Genomic DNA, 19,867 nt, shown 5'->3' on the forward strand with positions numbered 1-19,867 from the left:
AACCTGTTCCATCAGACATCTTTGTCTACCTCTCAGAAACAGACCTGGTCTGAGCAGGAGAATTTTACCTGGGTAGTAAGGGAAAACACTGGTAGGGAATTGGGAAAAGAAATTAGGAAGGAAAGGTGACCAATACTGTAGTGATAAATGAGGGTCAGGACACTAGATCTGGAAGCAACACTTTATTACTGGCACCGTCCCAGAAGGATAATTCCCAAAGTCTGAGCTCCAAGCACAGCAGGGCTTTAACTTTTATACATGAGCAAGTTTTGGGTACAACAAGGCAAGAAAGTTGGTAAAATTCTATTGGAGGGTGCAGTCTACGTTCCTTATATGGGTAAAAGCTTGTGACAACTTAGGAACTCTTAGTTCTTACAGCTTAGGGACTTGTACTGCATAAAGCCTAAAGGGGCATTGTTCTGTTCCCATTGCTTTGTTTCCTGCTTCTGCTGCTGCAGTTATCTTTAACAGTCACTGCAATGTCAGTATGCAGAGCTGCTGTGTGCAAAATCACAGCCTGTCAGCTCTGAAACTGCTAAGGTTCCCTTTTGCTGTATCACAATACAGGGAAGTGTTACTAGGCTGAACTCTGGAGCTTCTCTCCTGGAGAGACTCTGGGAGCCAGTGTGAACCACACACCTCAGAGTTGTCATACCCAGGATGTGAGGAAGCTGGGAGATTCAGACCAAGTCTAACCAGTCACTGGTTAGAGCTGGCTCATCCAAATGCCCCCAGAGTGGAAAACAACAAAAGGAAGCCCTTAGGCAAAGAACTACAGATAGGTGCAGTTGGCGGTGGGATTGAGGGCACTGAAGGGGTAAAAGTGAGGAGTACAGGAGGTTACCCACAATGTCTTCTACAAACACCTTCAACAGTTTACACTGTTGTAGGGGCAGAAAAGGCAAGGCACTGAAGATAACAGTTTTATTTGGCTGCAGCCAGGTTCAGAGGGCACAGCTTTTGCTGTCATCAATCAATCCCTTGAACCCTGAGTTCAGATAGTTTATACCCAGTTGTCAGAGGAGGGGCTCGGAAGTTCACAGTCTGTAGAAGTTCACATAAAGGCAGCTTTTTTTCTTTCACTGTTCTGGGCAAGTTAACCCTTGAGGACAGCTCCTAAGGAGAGCTTCTTCTCCCCTTTCTTTCCCCCCTCTGCCAGCCATGGAGCCTAATTGGTAATTTCTCTTATCTTAAAAATGTAGACATCTCTGTGAAGCCCAGATCACTGCCAGAGGCCTTGTTTACATATTTCTACAAACCTCTACACTGGATACATGTTTGTGAAAAACTAGTAAGGGGTGTCCAGCACCTGGCGTGCTGATTTCTTCCAGGCCAGTGGCCAAGTAAAACAGGGTAACACAAAAATAGGAAGTCAAGGGTTGAATGTTTTCTCAATTTATGTATAATGTTAATGCACCAATTAAAAACAAATAAACAGAGGCTGGGGTTATGGCTCAGTGGTAGAGCACTCACCTAGCACATGCGAGGCCCTGGGTTCGATTCTCAGCACCACATAAAAATAAATAAATAAAATAAAGGTATTGTGTCCAACTACAACTAATAAATAAATAAATAAATAAACAAACAAACAATTATAAGGAAACCAGTAGAAGAAGAGGATTGGGGGAGGGAAGGGAAAGGTGAAGTACTAGAGATTGAAAAGGAGTAAATTATGTTAGATGCATTTAGAAATACATCAAAATAAACCCCACTATTATGTATAACTATGATGCACTAATAAAAACATAAAAAGCAAACAAATAAAAGTTTTAAAACTCTATTAGCATAATTCTCCATGTTAGGCAGGCACTTTACCATTGAGCTACATCCCCAGTTCAACAGGCATTTTCTTTTTAAATATTTTTTAGTTGTCAATGGACCTTTATTTTGTTTATTAATATGTGGAGCTGAGAATCTAACCCAGTGTTTCACATATGCTAGGCAAGTGCTCTACCACTGAGCCACAACCCCAGTCCCCAATAGATATTTTCTGATGACTAATGTTGAGCCATTTGGATGTTCTTGTATGTGAAACTGCCATTCAAACATGTTGCCTATTTTTATTGGACTATTCATCCTGTGATTATCAACTTTTATGTTGAATACACACATAAAAAAGATTTGTATTCTGAAAGTATGTGCATGCATGAAATGGTATAGTCACTTTGTAAAACTGTGTAGTAGTTGGAAAGATAAGCATGCATTTACCTTATGATCCGGCAATTTCACTTCTAGATATATATCCAAGAGTAATAAATTTTTTTATTAGTTGCTCAAGAAAATACAATGATCTTAACATATCATACATTTGATTCAAATGGTGTATGAATTCTCATTTTTCCATGTGTACAGATTGCTGGATCACATTGGTTATACAGCCACGTATACACATACAGCAATACTAGTGTCTGTTGTATTCTGCTACCCTTCCTATCCCCCCTCCCCTCCCCTCCCCTCCCATCACTTCTCTCTACCCAATCTACTATGACACATTTCTCTCTCTTTTTTTTCTTCCCCCTCACACCATCATATATGTATTTTGAATAACGATGAGGGTCTCCTTCCATCTTCCGTGCAATTCCCCTTCTCCCTCCCATTCCCTCCCACCTCTCTTCCCTGTTTAGTGGTAATCTTCTTCTCATGCTCTTCCCCCCTACTCTGTTTTGAGTCACCACCTTGTATCAGAGAAGATATTCGGCATTTGTTTTTTAGGGATTGGCTAACTTCACTTAGCATAATCTGCTCTAATGCCATCCATTTCCCTACAAATGCCATGATCTTGCTATTTTTTAGTTCTGAGTAATATTCCATTGTGTATAAATGCCACATTTTTTTATCCATTCATCTATTGAAGGGCATCTAGGTTGGTTCCACAGTCCAGCTATTGTGAATTGTGCTGCTATGAACATTGATGTAGCTGTGTCCCTGTAGTATGCTCTTTTTAGGTCTTTTGGGTATAGCCCAAGAAGGGGAATAGCTGGGTCAAATGGTGGTTCCATTCCCAGCTTTCCAAGGAATCTCCAAATTGCTTTCTAAATTGGCTGCACCAATTTGCAGTCCCACCAGCAATGTACAAGTGTACCTTTTTCCCCACATCCTTGCCAGCACTTGTTATTGTTTGACTTCATAATGGCTGCCTTTCTTACTGAAGTGAGATGGTATCTTAGAGTGGTTTTAATTTGCATTTCTCTGATTGCTAGAGATGGTGAGCATTTTTTTGTGTACTTGTTGATTGATTGTATATCCTCCTCTGAGAAGTGTCTGTTCAGATCCTTGGCCCATTTGTTGATTAGGTTATTTGTTTTTTTGTTGTTTAACTTTTTGAGTTCTTTGTATACTCTGGAGATTAGAGCTCTATCTGTACTGTGAGGGGTAAAAATTTGTTCCCAGGATGTAGGCTCCCTGTTTACCTCACATATTATTTCTCTTGCTGAGAAAAAACTTTTTAGTTTGAATACATCACATTTGTTGATTCTTGATTTTAACTCTTGTGCTATAGGTGTCCTATTAAGGAATTTGGAGCCCTACCCCACGAGATGGAGATTAGGGCCAACTTTTTCTTTTATTAGATGCAGAGTCTCTGGTTTGATTCCTAGCTCCTTGATCCATTTTGAGTTAACTTTTGTGCATGGTGAGAGAAAGGGATTCAATTTCATTTTGTTGCATATGGATTTCCAGTTCTCCCAGCACCATTTGTTGAAGATGCTATCCTTTCTCCATTGTATGCTTTTAGCACCTTAGTCTAATATAAGATAGTTGTAATTTTGTGGATTAGTCTCTGTGTCCTCTATTCTGTAAAATTGGTCTACCCGCTTGTTTTGGTACCAGTACCATCCTGTTTTTGTTACTATTGCTCTGTAGTACAGTTTAAAATCTGGTATCACTATACCACCTGTTTCACTCTTCCTGCTTAGAATTGCTTTAGCTATTCTGGGTCTTTTATTTTTCCAGATGAATTTCATGATTGTTTTTTCTATTTCTTCGAGGAGTGCTGTTGGGATTTTGATTGGCATTGCATTAAACCTATAGAGTACTTTTGGTAAAATGGCCATTTTAATGATATTAATTCTGCCTATCCATGAACAAGTATACCTTTCTATCTTCTAAGGTCTTCTTCTATTTCTCTATTTAGGGTTCCGTAGTTTTTGTTGTATAAGTCTTTCACCTCTTTTGTTAGGTTGATTCCCAAGTTTTTTTTTTTTTTTTTTTTTTTTTTTTTTTTAGGATATTGTGAATGGGGTGGTTGTCCTCATTTCCATTTCAGAGGATTTGTCACTGATATACAGGAATGCCTTTGATTTATGCGAGTTAATTTTCTACCCTGCCACTTTGCAGAATTCATCTTCTAGATCTAGAAGTTTTTTGGTAGAACCTTTTGGGTCTTCTAGGTGTAGAATCATGTCATCCGCACATAGTGCTAATTTAAGTTCTTCTTTTCCTATCTTTATGCTTTTAATTTCTTTTGTCTGTCTAATTGCTCTGGCCAGTGTTTTGAGAAATATGTTGAATAGAAGTAGTGAGAAAGGGCATCCCTGTCTTGTTCCAGATTTTAGAGGGAATGCCTTCAATTTTTCTCCGTTTAGAATGATGCTAGCCTGAGGCTTAGCATAAATAGCTTTTACAATGTTGAAGTAAGTTTCTGTTATCCCTAGTTTTTCTAGTGTTTTGAACATAAAGGGATGCTGCATGTTGTCGAATGCTTTTTCTGCATCTATTGAGATGATCATATGGTTCTTATCTTTAAGTCTATTGATGTGGTGAATTACATTTATTGAATTACATTTATACTGAAGTATATTGAACCAGCCTTGCATCCCAGAGTAATAATTTTTTTTCCACAAATGTACTTGTATAAGAATGTTTATAGGTGCTTTATTCATAATATCCAGGTATCAGAAACAATTCAAGTCCTATCAGTTGGAGAATGACTAAGCAAATTGTGGTACATTCACATGAGGGAATTCAGTAATAAAAAGAGAAAAAAAAATTCCACATGGCAACAGTATGGAGATATTTCCAAAGTAGTATGTTGATTTAAAAAATAGGTTAAAAAACCTATAAGTTTGCATATATGAAATTCATGACATTCAGAAACAGATTAGGAGACTGTGCTGTGGCCCCCATCTACCAACGCATGGCTCTCCTGGCCCGCTTCCATCTAGTGACAACAGCCAGGTGTGGGAAGGCCACCACCAAAGTCCCTACAGGCCTGGTTACTCCAGGAGTACCCCTGCTAGCCTCCTTCTCTTGATTCCTCTTTCACTCTTGTTATATTCTTACCAATCCCACACCTCAGAAACAGATCAAACAAATCTATAATGATGCTTTGTCAACCTTTTTGGTTTGGGGGTATCTCTTATAAACAAATAGAGTTTTTATAATTATTCAGTCTGACAACATTTTTATTTTGACTAAAATATTTAGTCCACCTATTTTTCTTAACTGGGTATGGAATCTAGGAACACTCTACCACAGAGCTACATCCCCAGACCTTTTTATTTTTTATTTTGAGACAGGGTCTTGTTAAGTTGCCGAGCCTTGAGCTTTCAATCTTCCTACCTCAGCAGCCAGAATTGCTGGGATTACAGGCATGGGCCACCTGTGCTTGGCCTACCTATTTTTTAAAATAGCAGCTTTAGTGAGAAGTAATTAGTCTACCTATTCTTAATGTTTAACTAGATATATTTTGGTCTCAGTCGATCATTTTATTAAGTGCTTTCTCTTGCTTCACCTACCCATTTTTTTCTCATTTTTCCCCTTCTTTGCTTTGAATTTTAAAAATTTATCCTTATACTTTTAGTACAGAAGCGTTCAACCACAGAAAAAAAATTGAAAGAGTACAATGAACACCCATAATGTCCCCACCTACAGTCAGTACTTCTCAACTTGTGTCAATAAATTTTACTTTATTTATATTGCACACACATATATATGTATATGGTTTTGCTGAACCATTTGAGGTTGCAGAATGGACTGATTATTTTTTATTATTCCATTTTCCACTCACTTAATTTGAAGTAGTATTAGTTTTTTAGGCTGCTATAACAAAGAATTAGAAAAATGGATGCTTAAAACAACCAAAATTTATTGGCTCACAGTGATGGAAGTTAGAAGTAGAAAATCAAAATGTTAGAGGGCCAGGCTCCCTTTGAACCCGTGAGCACACTCTCCCTTGCCATTTTCTGGCTTCTGGTGGTGATGGTTCGCCAGCAGGCTTTAGCATTGCTTCATTTGAACTGCATCACTCCACTCCTGTTTTTACATGGCATTATCCATGTGTCCTCATATCTGCCCTCTGTGCATGTCTGTGTCCAAATTTCCCATTTTTATAGGGACACATTCGACTTGGATTAGGGTCCACTCTGATGATGCCACCTTAACTCAATCATTTGCAAAGAACCTGTTTCCAAATAATGCGGACACTGACACGTACTAGGATTTCAACATCCTTGGTGGGTAGAACACCATTTAAACCATCACAGAAACTATATACTCTTTTTAAATGATTTTAGTGATTGTCCTAGCACTTGTGATATATGTCCTTAACTTACTTAAGAACAAGATAGATCAATTTCTTCACATGCAGAGTCAAAGGCCTTCTGACCTTTAGAAAATCCTTTATTGTCTGCTGATTGAAAAATTTCTCATTTAAATAAAAAATTTTTATTTAAATAAAAAATTCGGTTTCATCTTTATGTATTAAGGATAATTCCACTGGGGATGGAACGGGCCCAGGGCTCCATAAGTGTTTGCTGGATGAAAGAGAAAATTTATGATGGGAAAATATGCACGTCTGTCTCACTGAGGTTTTCCGATCTAACCAAACTAAGTATAAATGAATATGACTAGTCCAAGAGAGTGTTTAGCTGTCCTTCAAAGTAGCTGGTGGGATGGAAAAGGCAAGCATGGTGGTGTCTCTGACCTTGTTTTACACAAGTCAACCTAACTTCTTGGACTTCCTTAAATAGGTTAAATATGCTATGGCCAAATCCTAACCTCTTAAAAAAAAAACCCTGTGAGAATCCAAAAACCCTGTGAGCTCAATATGAAGGTGCGTTGAGAAGTGTAAGGCCCCTTGTAAATGGGAAATTCTGGTTTGGGGGCGCTGAGCCTAAGTGTTGGGGCTGATTCTTCATTCCAAGATTTCCAGTTCTCAGGGAAAATGAGAACTGGAAATAGTTACTGATGTTTTAAATATGCTTAACTTTGATTGCTTAAGTCCCGTTTATCCCAAGGAAAAAAAGAAACCAAAATGCACAATGGTGTATGTATAAACATAATCATCCCAGTGTTGTTTAGAATTGTAAGCAAATGGAGAAAAAAAAATGTCCATTAAGGACTGAAAGAGTAACGGTACCTCTGTACAAGGCAATACTGAGTAGCAATTATAAGGATATTGATTTTAAGATAAAAATTTTATTTCATATGTAATGTATGAACACATTCTACTGTACAAAAAGAAATAACTACAAAAAGGGTAAGGCCCTTTTGTCACTCCCAGCCCAGAAAATCACGCTGCAGTTTGTTTCGCATTTTATCAGGTGTTTATCCTATATATCTACATGCATATTTGCATATTTACAAAATACATTTTGTGGGTCAGTGGGTTTTGCACAAATCCCAACATGCTCTATGGATAGTGTTGCAATTACCTCTACTCAACACTGTGATTATGATCTCTTCATGTTTAGCATGTCTCAACAGCTACACCCTAAGGATGTTTCATAGTGCACTTTGTTTTTGCTTTTACTGAGGAAACTAGATGGATTTTAATTCTTTTCACCATTGCTAAATTAAACTCATGTTACTATGGTTTGGATCTGGAATGTTCCCAAAGGTTCATTCTCCAATGCAGCAGTGTTCAGAGGTCGGGCTTTTGGAAGTGATTGGGTCATGAGGGCTCTGACCCGTCAGTGGATTATCTACTGAGTTCACAGCTGACTAGGCTGTTAGGAGGTAGGGCCCAGCTGGAGGAAGTGGGTCACTGGGAACCTGCCTTTGAAGGGTGTATTTTGTCCCAGGACCCTTCCTAGGTTTCTGCGCTGCCATGAGATGAGCAGCCCTTAGGTCCTCTGCCATGCCCTTCTCTGGCAGGGTGTTCCGCCTCACCTCTGGCCAAAAATACCGGAGCCAGCAGAGGAGAGACTGAAACCTTTGAAACCATGAGCCTACATAAATCTTTCCTTTTATTTTTCTTAGGTATTTTGTCATAGCACCAAAAAACTGTCTAACACATATGTAGCGATATGAAAATATCTCCATATTATTTTAGAAAACTTAAGTGGTCATATTTATATAGAAAAAACATTTTTTTTTTTTGGTATCAGGGATTGAACCCAGTGTTGCTTTTCCACTAAGCCATATTCCTAGCCCTTTTTTATATTTTATTAGAGATAGGGTCTCACTGAATTGCTTAAGGCCTTATTGCTGAGACTGTTTCAGCCTCCTGAGCCGCTGGGATTACAAGTGTGTACTACTATGCCTGGCCTATATAAAAATTTTTACAGGTATCAAAAAAAATCAGAACACAAGTTAGTACCATTATTTGGGAGGCAGAGGGAGGTTGGTTTCTTTAAAAATATATTTATTTTTAGTTATAGGTGGACAAAATATCTTTATTTTATTTTTGTGTGGTGCTGAGGATCAAATCTAGTGCCTCAGGCATGGTAAGCTAGCGCTCTACCTATGAGCCTCAACCCCAGCCCAGGGGGGTTGGTTTATAAACAGACTTTGACTTAATTTCTTTGGTGATAATCCTTTTTCCTGATAGTGTGCTGTCATGTGATAGCAGGGACTTAAGAAGAGAAGGATGATAAACATGGGCTCCTGGAACTTCTTGCAGCTCCTGGAAGGGGTTGGGGAGGGTGGGGAACAGCCTAGGCAGCCCAGTGCAGTTCAGAAGAAGCCTAATGCTAATCCCAGAGACCCTAGAGGGCAGAGCTGTGCTCTCAGAATACCCTGGGAATGAAAGAAGCCACAGTCCAGGGGAAGGGAGGGCTGGGGTAAGAGAAGTGACCTTCTAATTGTGACTCACTGGCCTTCACCCACCACTTTAGGCATGTGCCTAAGATACAGAAAAGAGGTTTTAAACAGGACTCTTAGCAGCTCCCAGGAGCCATGGCCTCCTCTACCTGCATCCCAAGCCACCCTGTGCTCTGGTCCCAGAGGTTCATGCCAAGCTCAACCCTTACCCCTACAGTCTCCAAATAAGCACAACATAGCATAGTGTGAGTGAAAAATCCACTTTAATAATCCAGCTTCAGCTCAGCTGAGACTTTCTCTCTCTGGTAAAAGGGGTAGAAGAGAAGTCTTGCCAAGAGCCTTCAATCCACTACGAGTTTACGGCTCAGAGAGGGGAACAGCTCAAAGAAGCCCTACAACAAGAGGCAACATGGGATTCGCAATTAGTGAGTGACCAGATGGAGGACCCCATCCTCACCTCCTAACAACATTAGCCCCAGCAAGAGACTTCACCTGTGCTTGAAAGCTGTCCCTTCTCATACCTCATCCCCTCCCCATCCTCTTGTTTTCTTCAGGGAATGGTCAGGGTCCCCGAGCCTTGAGAAGTAGGAGGACACTGTTTCCCTATGTGGTAGCACCACGGCAACCAGACCCTATCACCTAGGCCAGCCATTTAGTGCTGCTGCCCCAGCAACCAATCCAGGCATTAGAAGGGGAAGGAGCCCAGAGACCTTGGGGGTGGGAGTACCTTGAAGAGGGTGAGGGTCTGGAGCACTCCTGTGGTGCAGGCTGTCTCCCGGATGGAGTGCATGGCCAGCTGGGGGCTGCCTAAGTCCAGCACCCGCAGCCCCAGCCGAGAAGCCAAGATAGGGCCAATGGTGGTACCACAGGAGACGTCATTGCGGACCATGAAGTCCTGGAGAGAGGAGGAAGTTCATGAGCCATGTGCACTATATACTCACTAAGGCCAAGGAGGAAGCCACCTTAGAACTACAAGGTTGGAAGGGCTTGAGAGATGGTTCACTTCTGCCTCTTGGAGCATGAAAATTACCAGTGTGAAATCACAAAGCCAATACTAAATGGCAGACCCCAGAGGACAAGCTATTCTGAGTTAGTCCCATTCTATTTGCACTGCCACCACCCTCACTTCAGTTACCATCATCTTACCTCCCATATTCCATTCCCCAAAGAGCAGGCAGGGGATTTAAAAACCACTTATCCTTGTCACATTCATGTATACCATCACCCCCGCACACACAAAGAAAAATCACTCAGTAGTTTTAGCATTTAAAAAAATAAGCTGTTACCATTCTGAAACTATTTTCTTCATATATGTTAAAGAAGAAAACATAAGGAAATCATAATATAATGCTAGATACACCAACATATTCAGAAGGCTGGCAATGTAGCTCAGGGGTAGAGCACACACTATGCCTGAGGGCCTGGGTTACAGCCCCATTACCACAAGGGGGAAAATAATTTCAACCAGGTATGTTAGGTGCATGCCTGTGGTGCCAGCTACTCAGGAGGCTAAAGCAGGATGACTGCTTGAGCCCATGAGTTTGAGACCAGCCTGGGCAATATAGGGGGACCAAATTTCAAACAAATAAACCAAAAAAAGATTTTCAGTGTAAGAGAGAACAGAATTATAAAATCAATACACTAAGTGATAGCTATTTTAATTTTTGAGTAAGAATTACAATATTAACTCATGATTTGTAAAATACATCTATTTTTCTAGCTATTTTCATGGAAGTGATCTCTAAGAACTGTCTCCTTGCCATATGCGGTGGCATATTGTAATCCAGGGACTTGGGAGGCAGAGGCAGAAGGACTGCATGTTCAAAGCCAGCCTCAGCAACCTAGCAAGACTCTGTCTCAAAATTAAAAAAAAAATAAAAATGGACTGGAGATGTAGTTCAGTGGTAAAGCACCTTTGGGTTCAATCTTCAATATCAAAAAATAAAATAAAATGAAAGAGAAGAAAGAAGGAAAGAAAAGAAAAAACCATCTCCTTTCCTCCATCCAACAATGAACTCTTGGTGTGCACCCGGACCTTAGTCTCTAATACCATTGTTCACCCAAAGCAACTAATTCAGGAGAGCTAACTTCACAAGATGAGCCTATTATTTAGTTTTTTTGTTTTTCCTTTGTGTGTGTGTGCTAGAGATTGAACCCAGGGCTTCATGTAAGCTAAGCGTGCACTCTACTGCTGAACTACATCCTCAAACTCAGAGTCTAAAATTTCTTGTGTCAAGAAATAAGGATGGGGCTGGGGCTGTAGCACAGTGGTGGAGCATGTGTGAGGCACTGGGTTTGATCCTCAGCACCACATAAAAATAAATAAATAAAAATAAAGGTATTTAAAAAATAAAAAAGTAAGGAAACTTTCAAGAGTCATATCAGATGGGCACAGGAGTTACATTGAAAAGGCTCCCACTGGTCAAAGTTATGACAATTTGAACATCAAATATTATAATTATAATGGACTGGATCACAAAAAAATCAATGAAACTTCATGATTCTGATAGTCATAAAAGGAAAAGAAACCCTTGTCACCATTCATGAAGGTGACATTGGGATGACACCTCATGTTGAAAAGAGCTTATTCGTGGGAAAGTATGAGCATTTATCCTGTCTTCTCAGTAGGAATTAAACTTCACAATAAGCGAATAGTTGATAAGGGAGAGGGACTCCAGAGATGAAAGAAAGGTGTGTGTGTGTGTGTGTGTGTGTGGAGTGTGTGTGTGGGGGGTATGGGTGTGTGTGTGTGTGTGATTTTTCAGTAAATTCCAATGTAATTATTGATTTAGACAAGGATTGTCAATTGGTGTTAAAACCATTAGCTGTCTGATGGGGGAACTCACAGCTTATACAACTATTATACAGTCAGGGGAAGAAAACCACCATGTGACAGGAAGATTAGAGAGTGCCCTCGGTCCAGTGGTGAATCCTAGCATCGCTCAGGGTGAACCCAGATATTATGTGTGTGGTACAATATGAAGGGGACATGGCCATGATATCTTGATATCATCAAGTCTTTAGATATAAATTCCAGTTTATAGAAAATTCAGGGTTTAGAAGCATAAGCATGACAACATGAAGAAGCAAGAAAACAAATCCAGAAAGTGAGACATTACATGAGGTGATTGGCTTGGTTTCTTCAACAAGCCAATATTATTTTTTTTATAAGGGTGGGGGTGGGGATAAGGGGGCTATGCTAGATTAGAAAATATTTAAGTGACATATCAGCCATATATAATGCCTGGTCTTGAACTGGAAACCAGGGTGGACCAAACAGTTGTAAAGAATATTTTGAGGATGAGAAACAAATTGATTGAAACAAAACTTTACCGAAATGAGAAGGTAGAGATAATGGAGTGAAAACAGGTAGCAACAAATATAGATCCAATACAATTTCATTTTTAAAATGTGTGTTTGTTCATGTATAGAAAAACAACTGGCAGAATATGTATAGATCTCTGGGGATTCACTTATTATTGTTTCTGACAATTTGAACATCAAATATTATAATTATAGTGGACTGGATCACAAAAAATCAATGAAACTTCATGATTCTGATAGTCATAAAAGGAAAAGAAAAATTGATATTTTCTAAAGTATATATGTCCTGCTTCTGCATAAGCTACAGGAGAAAAATCTCTCAGTGTCTTTGCACTGCCTTAGAATAAAACCCAAATGCCCTTCTGTAGCCCCTGAAGCCCTGCATGACTAGCCGAGGTGGGCTTCTCTCCACTCCTCTTGCTCTCCCCTGGCTTTCTCTCCTCCTACTAGACCAAGCTCATTTTTGTCCCCTGTCGACTTTCAACTTGTTCCCTCTGCCTGGGATGCTCTTCCCCAGACCCACCCAGAGCTGCTTTTCCTAGTAGTTGAACATCACTTCCTCTAACAGGCCTTCCTGAGAATGAAATCACCTGCTCTCCATGGGACAGGGTAGGGACACTGCAGCACTGAGCTGGGAGTCAGAATGCCAGGGTCCTAGTCCTGATTCCACTGAAACTTGCTTGCTATATTTGTCACTGTCCTGCACTGAGCTTGGTCCCTGACACACAGATAGATAAAAAATATATGGAAATATATGTGTATGTATTCTCTCTCTCTCTCTCTCTCTCTCTCTCTCTCTCTCTCTCTCTCTCTGAGAAAAAAAGGACTAGATGGATGATTTAAGGGAAGAGGGAAAATGAGTAGTTGGGGTCTCAGGCTACCCGAGCCCCGGGAGGAAGTAAGGGTGTATAAGAGAGACACAGGAAGAGGACGCTGTGGGGGAAAAGGCAAGACTAATCCACAATGTGCCAGAAGCATACTGAACTTTTAAGCCTCGTCAAAATTTAACAAAGTAGGCATCATTATCACCCCCACTTTATACATGTGGGAACTGAGACTCAGCCAGCCTAGGAGACCAGTCTAAGTTCACAAGGCTAGCTCCACAGCAAAGCCAGCACGGTCTGTATTCAAAACTCCCATTCTGCCATGTACTGGGATACCCCTCCACCAAAAGCCATGTACCAAGAGCCCTGCTCTTTGGGGGCCCCTTGATTTGTGTCCCTACCCTGCTCCCTTCGTCACACCTTCCCAGGCAGAGCCTGCCCTTACCTGCAGGGGCACCCCAACATTGCTGGCCACCTCTCGGATCAGAGCCTCTGAAACTGCATTGGAGGAATAGCGCTGCTTGCTGTTCACCTTGATCACAGGGCCCTGGGGAGAGTCCGGAGGAAGCAGAGATGGTGGTATGCTCCGAAGGATGAGATGAGGCCCAGGGCCAGCCAGGGCCCTGCATCTCAAAGAAGAGAGCATCTCACCTTGTGAAATAAAGGCCGGTGGTTCTCCTCATGCTTGTCCCTGTAAGAAACAATAAGGGCCAGGATGGCGCACAGCAGTTGGCCTGTCAACACCCACCACCCTTCCTCGGGCAGAGAAGGGATCACATCATTCTTTCTATCTCACTCAGTAGGACCTCAGAGTCACTCTAAACACAGCTTACCATGCAGCCTCTAGCATAGATGGAAAGGAGTTTGTAATAAAGCCTATTCAACACACCTGGGTTAGGCATCGAATGACTTTGACCCCCTTGGAGCCCCTCCAGGCAGAATGAGGATGAAGAAGGGGAAGGGGAGGGGGACAGGACATCCAGGGCTGAGCCTGGGTCTCTGTGTGAAGACTGTCTGTACAGGAGACTCACATGTAGTTGGGATGCACAGCATGGGCCATGTCTGCACTGATCATGAAGGACTTGGGAATGGCTTCCTCGAAGGCTGTCAGGTGCTGGGATGAGGATGAGATCCGACGCAGCACCAGTTCTGTCAGCAGAGACTGTGCTCCCTGGGCACTCTCTGAGCCCACCTGGGGACACAGAGACATGACTCTGGACATGGGCCTGAGACAGGTGGCCAGCGAGAGAAGTCCAACATCCACATTAGCCCAGGACCTGCTTAAGTTACTGGGTGGGTTAAGGGGGTCCTCAGCAATGTCTCCAACCCTGGATCATTACTGAATTCCTGATAGTGGGCTGGGGCCAAACTAGTTTCCAGTCACTTATAGGCTAGAAATAGCACTTACTGATGGGTTTTCTGTACTGACTTCTCTCTCTCCTACCACTTACATCTGGGGCTCAACAGAGGCGCCCCAGCACAGTGATCAACATCCCTTTATGCATATGACAGAGACTGCTTACTATCCATAGTTATCTTTTATAACAGAACACCCAAGCTGTAACTAAGCATCTAACTACCTAGCTACAGATGACATTCCCAGCCTCCCTTGCAGCTAAATATGGCCATGCTATATTCATCATAAGCAGTGATGAATGCCCACTTTGCAGGGCACAGACATCCATCCCCTCTCTACCCTCCTCCCTTCCTGCTAATAATGTAGAGATGATGGTAAAAGTTCAAACTGCTACCCTGAATCCTGATATGGAAGCCAGGTGTGTGGGATGGCAGAGATCTGTCCTGAAATGCTAACATTGTTGGACAGTTACATAGGAGAGAATTATCTCCCTGTCAAGTTCTACTACAGCATCTCCAATTGCAGCCTAACACACACATGCAGCACAGAGACCTACTATTTACTGACTCCTTGGGCTGCAAGGATGAATTGAGCAGAATGAGCCCAGTTGAGGGATGAGCTTGCCAATTGGCACAGAGGGATGTGGAAGATGGGTCACACTGGAAGAAGCAGATATCTGCTGAGCCATTAGGGGACACCAAGGGCTAAAGAATCACGGGTAGCATCTCCACCCCCATTTCTGAGGTCTCCAGAATAGCCCTGGATCATGGTAGATAGGTGTATGGCACAAACTGGCTGCCAACGACTCCACAGAGGGGCCCTTCCTTAAGCTCTCCACGTACCTCTTCATTATCATAGAGTGTGATCATGCGCACGTTGGGCTCCATGGCCAGGGAGGAAGGGGCTGCACAGGAATCAATCAAGGCCTGGATGGGCAAGAAAACAAGTGCATCATTCTTGCCATTCCTTCTTCCCCAGCTTAGCCCACCAGAATCTGGGGGGCCACACTCTGTTGTCCATGTTCCCTCTGAGGGAAATGAGTTAGACTCCCACTGGCCTCCTCTCTTAGGGCCTGGCAGAAGGAGTGGTGGCAAACTTTCCAACTAGGATGGAGAAACCAAAATCAGGGTGCTCCCACCCCTCCCCCACAAAAGGCAGGAAGAGGATGTCGAAGGTGGAGAGAAGGAGGTAAGATCATAGTGACTTTGAGCTTCACAGCACATGGAAACCACGTAAACTGCTCGGCCTCAGTTAACAAACTGAAGTCCGGAGGGGTGGCTGCAGAAGCGGATGCAGTCCGCAGATCTGCCTCTGGTCTCCAGTCACAGGATGGGCAGAGAAGGAAGGGTTGAAGAGGGCAGAGGTAGGAGTGAGGGCAAGAGGAAAGAAAGAGGCCTGACTGGGATGAAATAAAGATAGGTAAAATGAAGGAGACCAGAAGTAAGAAAGACAGCCCCACCGAGATCCCAAGGAATGGAGAGAAGGCTAAGTGGGCTCAAGCCAGGAACATGGTGGGGAAGCGGAAGGAGGCGGATGATATTGCCTGGAAGGGTTATTAACTTGAGGGAAAGCAGCAGAAACAGAGTTAGGAGAAGATACCACAGCACCCTAAATAGGAATTTATTCAGCCTCCCCTTACCTCAGCCCCTGACTCCAGGCCAGTGCAAGGACAGGGGCCATGGGTAGGGATGCCAGGGGTACAGTCTTTGGGCCCCTCCCTGTGGTCTACCTCAGCAGACTGAGAGCACGGCCAGGGCCCTCTCTTACCACCTGTTGGAGCTCGAGATCATCCCCCCAACTGTCCTGGAGTGTGAGTGCCTGGAATACCCCAGTTCCTCACCTGCAGGGCACAGAAGCAGCTGTGCAGATTGTCCAGCCGAGGGGCAAAGATGAACTCATCGTAGGCTCCACCCAGGACCTAGACACACAGGACAGGCAGCCTGACCTAAGTCTCCTCCCTGACTCACTGGCTTCTGCTCCCGAGGGCCTGAGCTGAGCCAGCCTCCTCAGGTTCTTATGCAACTATTCCCTGGCCCCAGCTTAGGGCACTGTTCTCCTTGCTATGCAGACTCAGCAGAGAATGCAGGATAGGGCAGGGCTGCCTGGAAGGGAAGCGCTGTACTCCCTGACCTCTTCCAGTGGGACAAGAAAAGGGAAAAATGGTTGGAGGGGCGGCGGGGGGAAATCCAAGGAAGTAAAAAACAGAAAACCAGCTGACAAACAAAAGCAATCTCCTATTGTCATCAACCGGGAGGTAGAGAACAGGTGGCCACCTCTAAGCCTCTTGCCCCTAGAGGTTTAGAGTCAGTGTGGGTCAAAGAAGACAGGGATCACCTGCAGCAGAGATCCCCAGAAATCTATGAAAAAGTTTGATTCCCAGATTCCCCAATCCACAGACAGTCCTAGTAGGCAGGTCTCTGATCAGGGGACCTTGCCTATTTGAGAACCACTGAAAGCAGCGGGGTAGTGTCTATTGAGAAAACAGAAATGAGAGTAATTGAGGGGCTGGTTGGTGGAGGGATGAATGCTTCAGGGGACCTACTAGGGATGGCTGGAATCCTGGAGGTCCCCCCACCCACAAGTTCTTGCAGCTGTTCCTTACCCCAGGCTGGGTGTCTGCCAGGCAGAGCTCCATCTCCAAGATGTCCTCACAGCTCAGCCCTAGATGGGCACAGAGCAGGGACATGAGGACCGAGTGGTGCCGTTCATCCTGCAGAACAGAAGATATTGAGAGAAGGGTCTGCTCCTCCTCTTCTTTGCCCCTTCTCAGAGGACCAGTTGGTACTCCCTCTGCACACCTTCCCCAGGAGCAGGGCAGCCTTCTTACCGTAGCACTGGCAGACCCTGACTCAGGAGTCCCTTTCTCCAGCTCCTCTTGTACTACAGTGGCAAGAATGGGAACTCTGTGGGGAGAGGCATGAGAGGGTACCATGAAGAGGGCTAGAGAGCATGGCAGGGTGGAGTATCCATAAACGTGGGCATCTCCCAATGGGGAAGTGCCCTTGCCCTTTGATTTTCAGCCCACTCCCCAAATGGCAGAGCTTGAACATTAATTGGGGTCCAACAGTGGAACTTGACTTTGGCCATTAAGCATAGGTCACCCAGGTCCCTCTAGGGCCTTCTGTCACCTGGTGCCATACCCATCCCTCCCTGCCACAACAGTCTCCTGCTCCAGTCTCACAGGTGTGTCTCTGTGTTGGGCCCAAAGTTCTCGTTGATGTTGCGCTGCAGATGGATGGCCAGATGTGGGATTCGAAGAATGGGCCGGTCCACATGCACCAGCCGCTGCTCCAGATGACCTGAGGTGGGGCACTGTGGCCCACAGGCCAGGTCAACCCAGGGTGCCAACCAACTTTGGTGGGTCAAAACTCTCATTCACCCAGACTAACCACAATGGTCTTTCAGGTTGCCCCTACCCCTCTATCCCAGGGGCCTCTCCTCTAGTACTCTAAAGGAACATGATATTCAATCTTCAGGGAGTTGAAACTCAGATCCTCCCCAGTCCCCAACCCTGGTCCCCACCTTGAAAATGACACGTCCAGCCAAGGTCAGGTCCCGGTCAAACCAGGTGCTCCAGATCCCACCACCATAGGTCTCTACACCAACCTGCTGGAAGCCCCCCTGGCTACGGCGAGACCGGCGTTTCACCTGACCATGAAGACCGGTAGGAAGTCAGAAAAGGCTGAATGACAAGATTTGGACATGAGACAATACAGAGGAAATACAGAGGAAATATCAGCATCAGATGAAGGTCCAAAGCGAGGAGGAAGGGCAAGACAGTTCTACCTACTCCTCTGCTCCAAGGGCTAAAGCCCCCCAATTTGTGCCTCCTGGCTTTCTTTTGTCCCCACAAGGCCCCTAAAACCTCCCCTCACTCCAGTCATCCTTAGCTCCTTACCCGGAGGCAGGGACTGTCCGTGTGGGCCCCAATGAGGCTGAAGCCATTGCCAGGAATATACTGGCCGCCCACGGCAAAAGCAATGATTGTAGAGGAATTCCTGGTCAGGAAGTACTGGAGAAGGCGGATGAAAGACAGGGGTGTGAGTTGTTTGGCCAGCTGGCACACAGGACTTGAGAACCAGCTAGGGATCTACCCATCTGTTTCCATCCCATCCCTACTACCTTGCTTTCGGGCTTGATATCCCAGCTCTCGGTCTCCTTGAGTTCACGGAAGCCAGCCTGAAGGAGGCGGCTGCGGCACTCAGCCACAGCTGTAAGAAAAGGACCCTCTCACAGCTATGGAAATTGGTGGGGGGCACACCCTCCCTTATTCTCCCTTGCCTTGATCAGTTACCATGGAAAGGAGAAGGACTCCGGTTCACGAACTTGAGGAGCTCCCGGGCCGCGGCCTGCACCGCCTCCTTTCGGGCCCTGCCACTCATGGCCACCTAGGGGAGGGGGGCGCTCAGGGTCCTACCAGGTCTGGGACTCCTACCTTTTGTAAGGGCTCCGGCGACTCACCGCGCCATGCCCACCCCCATCAGCTACTGCTCCACGGCTCAGACCTCTGCTTTCGCCCCTTTCCCCATTGACAGACCCAGATCCCGGGTTAAGCCTCTCTGGGCTGAAAGCACCGTTCTCCCGCCAAAGGACCACCAAACAGTAGCTACTCCGCGTGGCCAGCCCGCTAGTTAGAGCTTTAGCCCGGCCCCCTAAGTCCCACCCCACATCCCCAGCCAAGAAATCCAGATCGGTAGCGGAACTCTCGAGCTCCGAGAAGAGCCCCTAAATCTGAACCCGTCTGCACCGAGCGCATGACTCCATCCCAGAACCAAGAAATTATTTCACCTCCCCCCACAACTAATTAGTCACAGGACACCCCTTCCAACTCCAGTAAGGCCCGATCACCCGCAGCAGGGTTTCGGTTTCGCTTTGGGTCAGTCCTGTCCCCATTTCAGCGTCCCGCAAGCCTTAGGCCCGAGTGGGCATCGGGCTGGGTCTGGAATCCAAATTTAAGCCGACGGGCGGCAGCCACCTACCTGCACAGCCTCACCGTCACGATCGTTCACCTGGCCCACACCACTGGCCCACACCACTGGCCACCCGGACCCTCTCCACCCCCGCTCCCGCCCCGCCCCCGCCCCGCCCCCTGTCAGGCCGCGTTATCAGCTCCTCTCCTTTCTTGGCCTTGTCCAGACCCCGCCCCCACCGCGGCCTCCGCCACGCCCCTCGTCCGGCCCCGCCCAGTCTCAGCAGCCGCTCGGGGTCGGGCCGCGGCTCGCACTGTGTGCTCCGCCCCTCGCTGGGCCGCGCCCCGGCTCCGCCCCTGCCTCGTCGCTCGCCCCGCCTCCTGTCGGACCGCACCCTCGACCCGCCCACCGCTCCGCGGAGGGCCCAGGCTAAGGCCCAGGCTAGGGCCGAGGCTAGGGCCCTCTGGCGC

At 45.2% G+C, this 19,867-nt stretch overlaps 1 protein-coding gene across 1 annotated transcript; it reads right to left on the reverse strand.

Annotated features, from left to right (window-relative positions):
* Positions 1-9,226: 9,226 nt before the first annotated feature.
* Dnpep (aspartyl aminopeptidase) lies at positions 9,227-19,548 on the reverse strand. The gene is made up of 15 exons (XM_026390340.2): positions 19,467-19,548; positions 18,782-18,875; positions 18,610-18,698; positions 18,386-18,499; positions 18,010-18,135; positions 17,669-17,799; positions 17,315-17,390; positions 17,090-17,197; positions 16,328-16,405; positions 15,330-15,413; positions 14,162-14,322; positions 13,782-13,821; positions 13,576-13,677; positions 9,710-9,877; positions 9,227-9,374 (listed from the first exon to the last, which is right to left on the reverse strand). Exons 2-15 carry the CDS (start codon positions 18,867-18,869, stop codon positions 9,324-9,326), a joined length of 1,416 nt encoding a protein of 471 aa, XP_026246125.2. The 5' UTR covers positions 18,870-18,875; positions 19,467-19,548; the 3' UTR covers positions 9,227-9,323.
* Positions 19,549-19,867: the final 319 nt, after the last annotated feature.

Source organism: Urocitellus parryii, chromosome 1 (genome assembly GCF_045843805.1).
Source record: "Urocitellus parryii isolate mUroPar1 chromosome 1, mUroPar1.hap1, whole genome shotgun sequence".
In the NCBI taxonomy this organism is placed as follows: Eukaryota; Metazoa; Chordata; class Mammalia; order Rodentia; family Sciuridae; genus Urocitellus; species Urocitellus parryii.

Excerpts from the sequence above, each read along its gene's own strand:
- Dnpep (XM_026390340.2), bottom strand. The coding sequence starts at position 18,869 with ATGAGTGGCAGGGCCCGAAAGGAGGCGGTGCAGGCCGCGGCCCGGGAG. Across the intron at positions 17,391-17,668 it reads CCCAACACAGAGACACACCT|AGTTCCCATTCTTGCCACTG; the intron begins GTGAGACTGGAG and ends CTCTCCCCACAG. Across the intron at positions 17,198-17,314 it reads CAGGGTCTGCCAGTGCTACG|GATGAACGGCACCACTCGGT; the intron begins GTAAGAAGGCTG and ends TCTGTTCTGCAG.